Below are 12,484 nucleotides of genomic sequence, written 5' to 3' on the forward strand. Positions count from 1 at the left end.
ATTACTAGTTCTGTCCTTGGAGAGCTCCTAAGCCATTTTGCACTGATTAAGCAAGGCACACCACTGCTGCCATCCAGCACATTGATGCTGTGCATGGACTGAGAGCAGTTCCACAGAGCCCCTGGCTGCCTTGTGGCTGAGATCTAGCAGCAGGCTAACCTTCTGGTTGAAAACTTTCACTTATTAAATGCAGATATCACGTCTTGCATTTGTAAAGCTGGGCCTGTAAAGACTCCAGTGTAAATTAGCATCCTTGAACTTTCCTGCAGGAGAGATGTGCTTTTATGCCTCTGTAAACAGCAAAGAAATGTTTACTCTCACGAGTAAACACTAGCACTCACCAGCACTCTAGAAAATCTGTTGTCATTTATTATAGTCTGCCTTAATGTAGATTTTTTTAGTTGACATGGTTTCTCTGTGTGATTTGAGCAAAGGAAAGAGGGAGGAAGAAAGTGCAAGATTACTATTATCAGCATTTCCCAAGGCTGTAGCTTTTAAATTTAGGATGATAAGTGTTATTTAACAGAATTATTCTTGACACACATGGCCTCCAGAAGTCTGAAAACAAGGACGGAGCAGTGCTGTCAGGTGACACCCTGAAGCAGTATCTTTGAAAAGGCCAGAAAATGTCACTTTTTGTCTAGAAGATGATTGCTGCCATTCCAGCAGGGCTCTGCTTTGTGGAGTAGGAGAGGAGGGGCTACATGGAAATAAAATCTTTCCTTTTGTTATGTAAAGTCAGGCTGCCTGCCGTGGCACTTAGAAGAATACTTTCCTTGAGTCAACATTAAAGGTGGTGTTTAGTAAAGGGAGGTGTGGGACCTGCTTAGAGTGGCAGGAGCATGGACAGGTGGTCTCCTGGCTGTGCAGCTGGACCATCCTCAAACAGAACAGCATGGGCTATGTCTGACTGATTGTGGTGGTAGAAAGTGTGAGGTGTCCTTGAGTCAACCCGCTGCCCTGGCTTCTGAAGTGAGTGCCCTTTGTTCATACCTTGGAGTTGCTGTGCTGAGTTTCCAGGCAGTTTCCCCAAGCCATATTTATTTGTGGTGCACCTCTACTGATGCCTACAGTAGAACTTGTGATCGAAGAACATCATACCATAGTAGCCTCAAAACCTTTCCTAGGTGTTGTGCCTGCCCCCTTTAGCTTCCTTCTTCTGTTATTAGGCCATACTGAGTTTGAGCCAGCTGGATTTATGCAAGAAAGACTCTGCCAGAATCTGAAAACTACTGTGAGCTTAACTTTGACTTGAAAAAATTCCTGCTCTGTGACAAAAAAACTTCTTTCAACATGTTACTGCCCTCTGTTTCAGAGGTGTGTGCTTAAGGGAAATAAAATCTTGTTGAGTTGATACTTAACACAGGAAATTAGCTTCCTAAAAATGAATTAACTTTCAGAGTATCTTGACCATGAACATGCAGGGAATGGAATGGAATGGAATGGACCAGACCAGGTTGGAAAAGACCTTTGAGATCATCGAGTCCAACCTATCATCCAACAATATCTAATCAACTAAACCATGGCACCAAATGCCCCATCCCATCTCTTCCTAAACACTTCCAGTGATGATGACTCCATCACCTCCCTGGGCAGCACATTCCAATGGCAAATCACTCTTTCTGTGAAGAACTTTTTCCTAACATCCAGCCTAAACCAAATAGTAGAGGTTGGTGTGGCAGAGATGGAATTCATAGAGTAACCATCCTACTGCCTCCCAGAAAACAGTGCCACTGCTGCTCTGTACTGAACATTTCACACTTCTAATGTGTACAATATGAATTTAATTAAGCATTGAATGAAATGTATTTAATATTGAGCATATTCTCAAGTCAGTATTTGCTGTGGCTTCTTGCTAAATCAATACCATAATCCTGCTTTCGTTTCCCTCCAGATGATGAAACATGCCTGGGATAATTATAAACGTTACGCATGGGGATTAAACGAACTGAAACCCATATCGAAGCAAGGCCATTCCAGCAATTTATTTGGTGAGTAGAGTGTATTTTTGTGCTTAGTGACGTTAGCATAAAACAGTAAATCAGCTGAAAAGCTTAGAGGTGATAAATGCTTTCTTTCTACTCTGTCATGCAGCGTGGTGTGTCTTCCTTGCGTATAAGAAGTAGCGGTAAAAGAAGGTGGTGTGCTCTGTGACTTTTTATAGGTTCCCTCTGAATGTGAATAAATGAAGCATGTCATTGCTGCACGGTGAAGATGTGGGTTTGTTGCCTTAAACACTGCCCTGCCTTAAACTTCTCTTATGAAGTGGAACTCACTGACACCACGTTCAGTAAACGGGAAACAAAAATTACAAGGGCACGGGGGAATAAATCTTGTGGAAGGAACAGAAGATGCTCTCTACAGTCACAAGGTAGCTGAAGGTGGCTGAAGCTGTCTACACTTCTCAGGAATTTATTTCCATTCCTTAAAAAACTTGTCAGTCTATATCAGTCAGGCTCCCTAATCAGGCATCCTCCTTCATGAACATAACCATTGTTTGCACCTCTGTGCTGCACAGGACATATTTAAGTAATGCCCAGGTTGTTCTCAGTGCAGAACAAATAGGCACCTGGAAAGTGACAGGAGGAGAGGCATCCTGCAGGAATCCAGTGTAATGAGGCAGAACTTTTTCAGTGTCTGAATGGGACATTGGGCTGGATCAATAGCAACTGAAAAGGAATCGCATTCAGAGGAAGGATGAGAAAGCAGCCCTGGATAGTATCATCATCTTCAGTTATGGAGAAAAGTATAGCATTAAACTGTTTGACAACAGTCTTTGTGTTCAAATAGCTTCTGTTTTCCAAACAGAAAAACGAACTAATTTCAGTAGCTGAGACAAGATCAGTACATTACACAGGAACTTATCTTGTTGAATGCTTGGGAAAGATACTTTGAAGTGGAGTAATTTCCTAAAACAGCCTAAATAGAGTGCTTATCAAATCCTCAACTATATTTGGAAGTTGCTAAGAGGCAGCAGTTAAAATTACAAAAATACATTGAAAATGCAACTTTGATCTTACTGCACTGCTTGTTTACCCTGGGTAAGATCTACAAATGTTAGTAGCTATTTATTGTATGGTTAATTACTGGACTTTGAACATGAGTTGCCTGGAACCAGAGTGGTCTGGGTGAACTTCAGGGTTAAGTCAGGCTTCTGTTTTCTTGGAAACTCAATTTCTTTCTCTTTTTCCAAATGAGTGATAATTGTGTGATTTTATATCATATTGGAAGAACTATTTAATACAATCCTGTTTCTTTGTTTTCTTGGAGGACAGAAAAAGAATGGCACTTGATGCCTCAAAAAATTAAGTTTTATTTGGAATCAGAAATGGTATAAAAATGTGTGAGGTTTGAGTTCTTAATGATACTGCATGGATTGGCAGAAAAAGCTGTGGATGCATTGACCTGTGGAATTCTTAGGCCAGGAGTTCTCTGGATGTCACATAAGGACAAGTCACTGCAGGCACTCTTCAGTGTGAAACAGGACGAGAGTTGAATTTGAAAGTAAAGCTGCATGTAGGGGAGTAAGAGCCAGAGTCACTTTCTCATCGTGGTCCTCTAGTGTAAGATCTTACAGCCCAGGAGATTTCCTTAGAAACATCTTCACTCTTATTGATTTTGGTGGCAAATGAAACTAAGCATTAGATCTCTTTCTGCTGAATTGCTTTACAGAATGCTGAAGAGCAGCATGTTTACAAGAAATTCTGCCTCATAAGCTGTCCTTTCCTGAATCCATAATCTTCTTTTGTGTCTTTTTGGAGATGAATCCTTGTTTCTGTAAAAGTGTCCTCAGACCATTAGATCTGTATCTTCATGTCTGACTTCAACAAAAAATGCCTTCTTTTTCACAAAGCAACAAAAGGCTGATGTGGGTTTACTTTTCTTTTTTGACAAATAGGTGAGCCTCTTATTTTTTTCTTGGGAAAGTACAAACAAGTTTCCTTTGTTTCTGGTTCTTCTTCTATTTCATTTTTTTTTTTTTTAACAAAAGCAGATTGCAGATTGTTGACTACTTTTAAGGCAATTCTGAATTTAATTAGACGAGAATAGGCTGCCTACAGCTCTGTGTCCCGCCAATCTCTTTGCAGCCTTCAGAAGTAAGACCTTCTTTTCACTCTTATTTATCATAACTATCTGCAATTTGCTGTGATTATCTTTTCTTCTCGCTTGCAGGTCTCCATTCTTCAAAAATGTAAGTTTGTGGTTATGATAATAGCAGTAAGATACAGCATATTTTGTTAGCCACTTCCCCTCCTGTGAGTTAAATGCAGTGATGGTGCTTTGCATAGATTGAGAGTCTCTGTAATGGGATAGAGACTTCAAGTACCTCACCGGGGCAAACAGCAGGTTCCAATGCTGTAGCTCACTGGTGCTTAATGTTTAGAGAACAGAGAGCAGCACTCTCCTGACACAGAAGGGAAGAGCTGTTTTCAAATGGTGTTGATTCTAAGCTTCATTTTGAAAATACAAATGCATCAGTCCTTGTTAGCATCATAAGGCATTTTGTAGATAGATTATGATGACAGTTGTGTCTTGAAGGCAAGACAGAACCATCATGATGTGTTTCTCTGAAACACAAAAACAAGATGGGCTTTTAAGAAGTGTAATTGCACATAGATGTGACAGTTAGGCAATAACATCAAGAATTTGGCAACTACACTTACACTGTTGTTAGGCTAAGGGAAGAGGAATATGACCAGCAGGATGATCATGGGAGAAGGGAAAGTGACAGCTGGTGGTTCTGACCTCGGGGGAAGGAAAAGCATCCTGCTTTAGCACCTCATACAGATTAAGAGCAGTAGAGGTTTTCTGGAGCTGAGGACTTCCTGTTGAACTTTGAATTATTTTTTGTCCTCAAGCCAAACCATGAAACCAACTTTTCAAGACAAGGATCAGCCTTGATCTTGCTGGTATTCTGTGAACAGTGTGTGTGCGGGGTGTATTTGATAAGTCTTTAGACTGGTAGACTACAGACAGATTGATGTTGTGAGCAGAAGTTACTTCCTCTCACATGTGCACTCTAAAAATAATGAACTTTCTGAGAAAGGCTGAAGCGTGTAAACTGAAATGCTTCTGTTTCAAGCCAAAGCCACAAACTTGCCTCTGGGCCATTGCAAAGTCTTTTCAGCACATCTATGTTATGTTTCAGGTTCTTTTTTATTTGCAACTTCTGCTTTTACCGTGTTGTCTTGGCAAGTAACATTATTGAGTGTTTTGTAAGTTACTCCGGCTACAAGGAATTCAGTTATAGTGACAACTATTTGAAAAGGCAGAAGCAATAAGTCATCAGTTGTTGTGTCTATGTAGCATTCTTATTAATTGCATGAAGTATACAACTATTTCTAGGCTAATCAAGTAAATTGAATAGCTAAACATCTGTTTGCACCGTGCCTGTGCATCAGCAAAACGAGGCATGTCTCCCACGCTGGTAGGACTTCTGCTGTCAGCACTAATGATTCCCTCCCCATACCTGGTGGAAAGCAGACCCTGAATTCATTTTTAGTGCTTTAACCTTTAAAATTTCAGATTTCTGCTAATCCTATTTGCTAAAATAGAGCTTTATCCATCTCTTATCCTGTTTTGGAACTGGAAAATCACAGTTTTGCCAGTTTTTTTCACAGCACCCCACCACCAGCCCACTAACCCAGAAGCTGTTCCTCTCAAGCCTTCTGTACTAATTTTGAAACTAATGAGAGTTGCTGCACTAGAGGAGAGCTCTTTCTAGAAGTGCTTTTTGCACTTAAGTGAGTGTTGCTAAAGGGCTTTTTTAATTATCTGTAACTGTATTTCATGTGCAGTGCTGCCAGTTTAATAATATTGTAACTTGTGGGCATGGTATAATTAGTCTCTGCAAGTGAAAAAGGACTTTTTCTAGAGGGGAAAAGAGAAGCATTTGATAAATACTCACAATCTGCAAAGCCAGAGTACTGTAATTTAGCAAGATTCCTCCCACTTTGAACTGTGGGGTTTGGGGTTCTTTTTTTTTAGTTTCTTGTGCAGGGTATTGAGATATTTTTAGAACTTTTTTATTTTTACTGAAGCATATTGAGATTTTTTTTTTAAGCCTGCCACAATTCATACTCAAAGCTGTTTTGTAGCATACAACAACGTGTATGCTTGAACTCTTAAGTTGATTAATACAGCTCTAGAAAATTAATTGCACATGTAATGAAACAATATGTTAATTTACCGTGGAAAGCTTCAACATCTCCCCTCTGCCCAGCATCTTGCTTCTTTTCACTGTTGCTGCTGGATTCCTTGGAATTTTGGATGTCAGTGTGTGGTCTTAATTTTGGAAGCAGGCCTGGCATCCTTCCTAACTAAATTAATAGAAACTCTTCTCAAGAATAACATTAGCAGATACGTGGATGAATGACTCAACAAAGCATTTGTGAGAGGAGGTCATGCTGTTTTCTCCAACAAGTTGGTTGGTATGAAGACAAGTTTATTGTCTTCTTAGATTTCAGAAAAAAGGGTTTTTTTCAGGGTTATTACTGGCCCCTTGCAGGGATCCTCTGATGCTGAGGCCATGCTCACAAATTACTTACCACAGGGCTGGTAAATAAAGTGACCAGAGTGAGATTTGGGAGTGCTAGCGAAGTTATTCAAACTGGCTACATCAATGGCAAACTGCAAGTAGTTCCACAAGACCAGAAGGATTCCCTGACAGATGATAATTACGCTTTGACACAGCAAATAAAGTCTAAGATACCTAAATAAATACCTCCTGGATGTGAGGAGGAAGCTCTTCACCATGAGAGTGGTAAAGCCCTGGAATGGGTTGTCCGGGGAGGTGGTTGAGGCCCCGTCCCTGGAGGTGTTTAAGAGCAGGCTGGATGAGGCTCTGGCCAGCCTGATCTAGTGTGAGGTGTCCCTGCCCATGGCAGGGGGGTTGGAACTAGATGATCCTTGTGGTCCCTTCCAACCCTGACTGATTCTGTGATTCTATGAAATTTAGACTGGCACACAGTGGCATGAGAGATAAGATTTTAAATTAACACACAGAAATGGTGGACTTGAAAGTTGGAAAATTTCAATGCAGTATATGGAGGCCCATAAAAAGTGGTGTAGATGGGATAAACAAGGATTTATTGTCCTTTGTGGGGAACAATACCTTTTGTAAGGGGTGGAAATATGAAACTGGGAGGCAACATGTTTGAACGCACAAAAGGAAGTGGTTCATAATGAAACATGTAGGTTGCATGGGTGCCAGAAGGATGGTGAAAGCCAGACCTGAATGAAAAGCAAGGACATGAGCAATGGAGGGAAAATTTATCATGCTTTGTTAAATACAAAGACACCAGAGCTGGCTCTAAGATGCACAGACATACAAAACACTAGAGATTAGTCCACTATTCCAGAAATACCGCAGCGTTGTCTTGTGTTATACATAAGAAAAGCTAGATCTGTAATGAATTGATAGTATTGTTTCCTTTCCCATTCCTGCCAGCTGGTAATGGGGACTAAAATAAAAAATGTTAGTGTTACTGGGGGTTTGCCAGTACTTAAGTAAGAATTTCATGTTTTGGCATAGCACACTTCAATTATTAATCACTTTGGACTTCACACTTCAAATTGCTAATGATATTGGATAGGAACCTTTTCAGTGAACTTCAAATAAAGGAAAACGCTGTTTTAAAATCTGAGTCAGCTTTTCAAAGTGCTTCAAGAAACCTGCAGCTCTCATCAAAATGTTGAATATGTTCAGAATAACGAATAGAATAGAATTAACCAGGTTGGAAAAGACCTTTGAGATCATCAAGCCCTACCTATCACCCAACACCATCTAATCAACTAAACCGTGGCATCAAGCATGCCATCCAGTCTCTTCCTAAACACCTCCAGTGATGGTGACTCCACCACCACCCTGGGCTGCACATTCCAATGGCCAGTCACTCTTTCTATGAAGAACTCGTTCCTAACATCCAACCTAAACCTCCCCTGGCACAGCTTGAGACTGTGTCCTCTTGTTCTGGCGCTGGTCACCCGGGAGAAGAGACCAACCCCCACTTGGCTACAACCTCCCTTCAGGTAGTTGTATATATAGTTCAAATTTGTTAAGGTACACTGTATATGCATATAGAGCTGAAAAAAAAAATGGATGCTTGATTGATATTGTTTCTTAAATTAGTATATGTAATGCTACAAAATATCTGGTCTTACTCCCCATGGTAAGAAATGGAAGAAGGTTTCATAGAATACATCTGCTTTGATTGAGCTTCTTCAGTGTACAATACCTTAAAGGTGACCAAAAAAAATTTGCCTCAATGGCTGAAAAAAAGGAAGAGGGAGAAGCTCAGTGTCATTCAAATACAGCTATGTATGGAATGTTCTCTTTTTTCCCCCACAGTAATACAAAGTAGTAGTTCTTCTGACAACAGTGAAGGAAACATCTTGGTAATATTTTTACTTCATTTGAAGGGATGTCTTTTATTATTTCCATGTGCTGAACTTCCATCACATAAAAAAAAAAGGAGTCCTGCATTAATTTTCATATGGAAAATGTAAATATAAACCCCATTTTTATGTAACTCTTTGTTCTGAAAGAAATAAAACCACACACAGCACGTTATTCATCTTGTGTAGTCTTGCAAGAACAAGAAATCCTATTCATGATGCTTCTTGGATTGTGGACTATTATAGGTGAGGGAACTGATATATAGCATGACCTGAGGCTACTTCATCTCTCCTTCTTTGTGGTCTGCTTCTCTATTTTTGTCCTATACTTTGCCACAGGTTCCTTCCATTCAGAATATGATGGAGAGGCAGAAAAAGCAGTTGATTGCTGGAAGAGTAAGGGATGTGGCTTCTATCCTCCTACAGACTGTCCGTTAGGACATGCCTGAGACTTTCCTACATGTCATATTGTGGCTTGCAGATCACCAGTCTTCAGCTATTCCACATATTTTTATATATCTATACACACACACACACACACACATGTGTATGTCTCCAAATATATTTGCTAGTGAGGATGTTCTAGAAAACCAACCCCCAATTCGGTATGCAAGGGATGGGAGGAAAGTTGTAAGCATTAATTCTGACATCCTGGCTGTATTCTATTTCAGATTCCTTTGGCTGAAATATAAGCCATGTCTGAAAGCTTGGACTAGACAAATAAAAGCTTCTTTTGGCCCACCTTCCAAAGAGTTTGGCTATAAGCCAGTTGCGGTTCTTAAACCATGTGGCCACATAAGCTCAGTCACAGAACTGTGCTAATAAGCTTGTCATCCATTGCAGTTCTCCCTGCAGTGACACCCTGGAAACTCATACAGTTATTCATCCTCTGATTACTTCTTTTATTCTGCTCTTCCCACCTGCCCCTGAGGCACTATTCTGTTCTCTAATGTAATCTCCTTTTGTTATTTGTGTGCACACACCTTTGCATTGTTAGATACTAAAATGCATGCTGTTTAAATGGACTCATTCTGCATTACCCAGAGGTGATCTAGACTGCTCTGTGCTTTATATCACACTTTTCTGATATGCTGGGTAATCAGTCATCTTAGTTAATCATCCACAAATCTGTTAGCAGTAGGCTGGTTTTGTTTTATTCCAGATCACAGCTAAAGAGTTCAAGTGTTGAACTGGAAAACTTTCGCTTTCTGTTAACTAGCTTACATGCAATAAATGATGCTTTTAGTAAAGAGGAGAGAGAAAAACAGAAGCAGATTTACAAAGGAAATTAAATGGAGCATGTTTGGTCTGGAGGTTTTGGTAGAGACTAATGCTGTTGTACTTTAGTAGGTTTGTGCATCTGGTTATCTCTTATCATCAAAATTGCCCAGCTCAGGCTTACGCTTCATGAATTTCCAGGCCATTTTCTTTACCTTGATTATGCTATTTTTGTATTATCTGCAGAATAGATCTGTAAGTTCCTGAGGTGCATGGATTTGCTCCAAGCATTGTTTGTGATACCTTCCTTCTGCCTAGGGCAACTGTGAAACTCCACCATGGTGACTGCAACTTTTCTGGCACTCGTCGTTGATAAAACTTGGAGCAGTACTGTACACGTGTGGGAAAAACCAGTGTTTCTGTGCAGATACTGTGTTGCAGGAGTGTGTACTGTAATTGCCTAGCAATAATCTTTGCCTCTTGTGTGCCATGACTACTGTGTAATTCCTTGAGAATGTTGGGTAGGAAATAGCTTGAATGATAACTGTATGTAAAAATTCATGTGATGTGCTTTGAGAAGCACAGCATATATAGGCTTGTGAAATACTTGGTCTTGTTGCATAATGAGAAACATTCACTTTAACTTATTCTCATTTTTCTCTTAACTGTTTTTTCTTTCCTTTCTTGATTTTTCCTTCCTTCCTTTGGCTGGTTCAGCTACACCTTTTCCTTGTCAATCTTAAGTTTGGCTTATCCTGTTGGTTAACTTAGCATTAACTGCCATTGTTCACAGGTCATAATTCTGGCCTTGAAACTGACAGTTTAAAAATGCATTCCATGTTCCTTTCTCTTTCACTAAGGAAGGTATAACTGTTGGGCTATTTCATCATCCTTAATAGCTTTATTCTGTTGTCTGAAGGCTTCAGAATAATAGCAAAAGTTGCTTCAAATAAAGTTCTGCCTGAGGTTCTCCTACTTTCTTCTGTCTGCCTGCCAATGAATGTCTATGCTCTAGGCAAGTCACATAGGCTGGACTCCAACAAAAACCCAAAACCCACCATAGGAAGTGGATGAATCTAGGAGTGATTTCTCAGTAAAGTTCAGTTCTCTTCAGACTCAGTAGTGAGTTGCAGCTCAAGTACTAAGCCTTAAAATTGAAAGCTCAACTGTTCAGAGATGGTGTTCGCTGTGTTGTGAGAGGATTATCAAAGGATGTCACTGATGGTGAGCAAATCAGGTCATAGATGATTTTTCTGTAAGTAGAGCTTAGCTGTAAAAGTTTACCAGGAGCTGCTTGTGTTGTATGGAATTACAAAACATCTTCAGGGCCTCTGCAGTAGTGTTCTTGAGCACATGTCTTCCAGAAGCCTTCTGCAGTCACTCTCAGTTTCTCATGAGGAAAGGTACAAGCTACTTAGCCAGGTTTAAAGAGATGTGAGAAGGGCACTCAAGCTCCTAGTAAGCCCTACAGAGGTAGGATGCCTTTCTCACCAAGGTATGCTGTGGCTTTGTTAGTGCAATAGCCAGAGGAAAACATACAGATTACTTCCTTCAGAGTAGGAAAGGGAGATTCCAAAGAGCAGGTGGTCAGGGTTTGGCTGGAGTAAGTTCATTTTTTTCCTAGTAGCCAGTACAGTGCTGTGTTTTGGATTTAGGATGAGAATCATGTTGATAACACCCTGATGTTGTAGTTGTTGCTAAGAAACATTAACCCTAAGTCAAGGATTTTCCAGCTTCTCCTGCTGCCCTGCCAGTGGAGGCTGGAGGTGCACAAGAGAGATGAGACATTCATGTCTGCAAATTTGCCTTTGATGTCCCAGCACTGTCTTGTGCAGATTCCATGGTAATGCACAGAGAAATTGTTTTTCAGAGAGGGTGCTTCCTGAAGGCCTCTCTTAACTGAAATCTGATTAGTACTTAGCAGCTTCTTAAAGCTTTATGTATCTTACTGAACATGAAAACTAAAGGGAAATGGATTATTTTTTTTTTCTCTTCAGGCTGGAAGAAGAAGTAACTTCTCAATTTATTGTGTTTTATTAATTACATTTTACACTGAACTGTTCCATCAATGTTTAAGACATGCAGAATCATGGCTGAAAATGCAGTGCATCAGAACCACTACTGAAAATGCTGTTGGTGGAAGAGAGACACATTAGGATGTTGTGTTATAATGTGGGGATCAGTTGCAGCTGTGAATTACTGATTGCCCCCTTGCTAGCTTATACTCCCAATTTTCTATTGGATTAATTGAAACTGGATTTTGAGTTGTTGATTTATTTAAATTAACTAAACCTAACTGAAATGCCTTCTGCTGGCAAGTAAATCACCAGCTCTTCATGTATTTCAGGTAACATTCAAGGAGCAACAATAGTGGATGCCCTTGATACACTGTACATCATGGAAATGAAAGAGGAATTCAAGGAAGCCACGGAGTGGGTTGGGAAAAACTTGGATTTCAATGTGGTAAGTAGCATTGCTGGTGAATATTTAATGCTCTGGTTAGTGTCCAGCAGCCAGTTGAGGACTGAGGTCTTAATACTGAAGGCATGATACAATGCTTCAGAATTTAGATCATCAATAAATAATGAGGTAATCAGTAACACAAACTTACTGCTCTGCTTCCACATGACTTTTCAGAGTGAGAGGCTTGGGTAGATGAGCTGAACTGAAGGAAAGAGAAGGGAATAAGGTATTTACTATTGTGAACAGCAAACTTCTCAGCTCTTTTGGATAGAAGAATCAGGACACGTCAAGCATTAATTTTTTGGTTATATAAACACTACAGTTTTGCTCTTTGAAATGCTCCACAAATTAGATTTGCACTCAGAGGAAGCTGCATGCAATCTACACCAGTTAAGTTCCCTTGTGT

General features: G+C 40.1%; 1 protein-coding gene across 1 annotated transcript in view; it reads left to right on the forward strand.

Annotated features, from left to right (window-relative positions):
- MAN1A1 (mannosidase alpha class 1A member 1) overlaps positions 1-12,484 on the forward strand; it is a 134,728-nt gene that overhangs the window by 31,511 nt on the left and 90,733 nt on the right. The window contains exons 2-3 of the mRNA XM_054174003.1: positions 1,895-1,991; positions 11,963-12,078. Coding sequence (XP_054029978.1) covers positions 1,895-1,991; positions 11,963-12,078 — 213 coding nt within the window. The remainder of the gene's footprint in view (positions 1-1,894; positions 1,992-11,962; positions 12,079-12,484) is intronic.

Source organism: Dryobates pubescens, chromosome 28 (genome assembly GCF_014839835.1).
Source record: "Dryobates pubescens isolate bDryPub1 chromosome 28, bDryPub1.pri, whole genome shotgun sequence".
NCBI classification, from domain to species: domain Eukaryota; kingdom Metazoa; phylum Chordata; class Aves; order Piciformes; family Picidae; genus Dryobates; species Dryobates pubescens.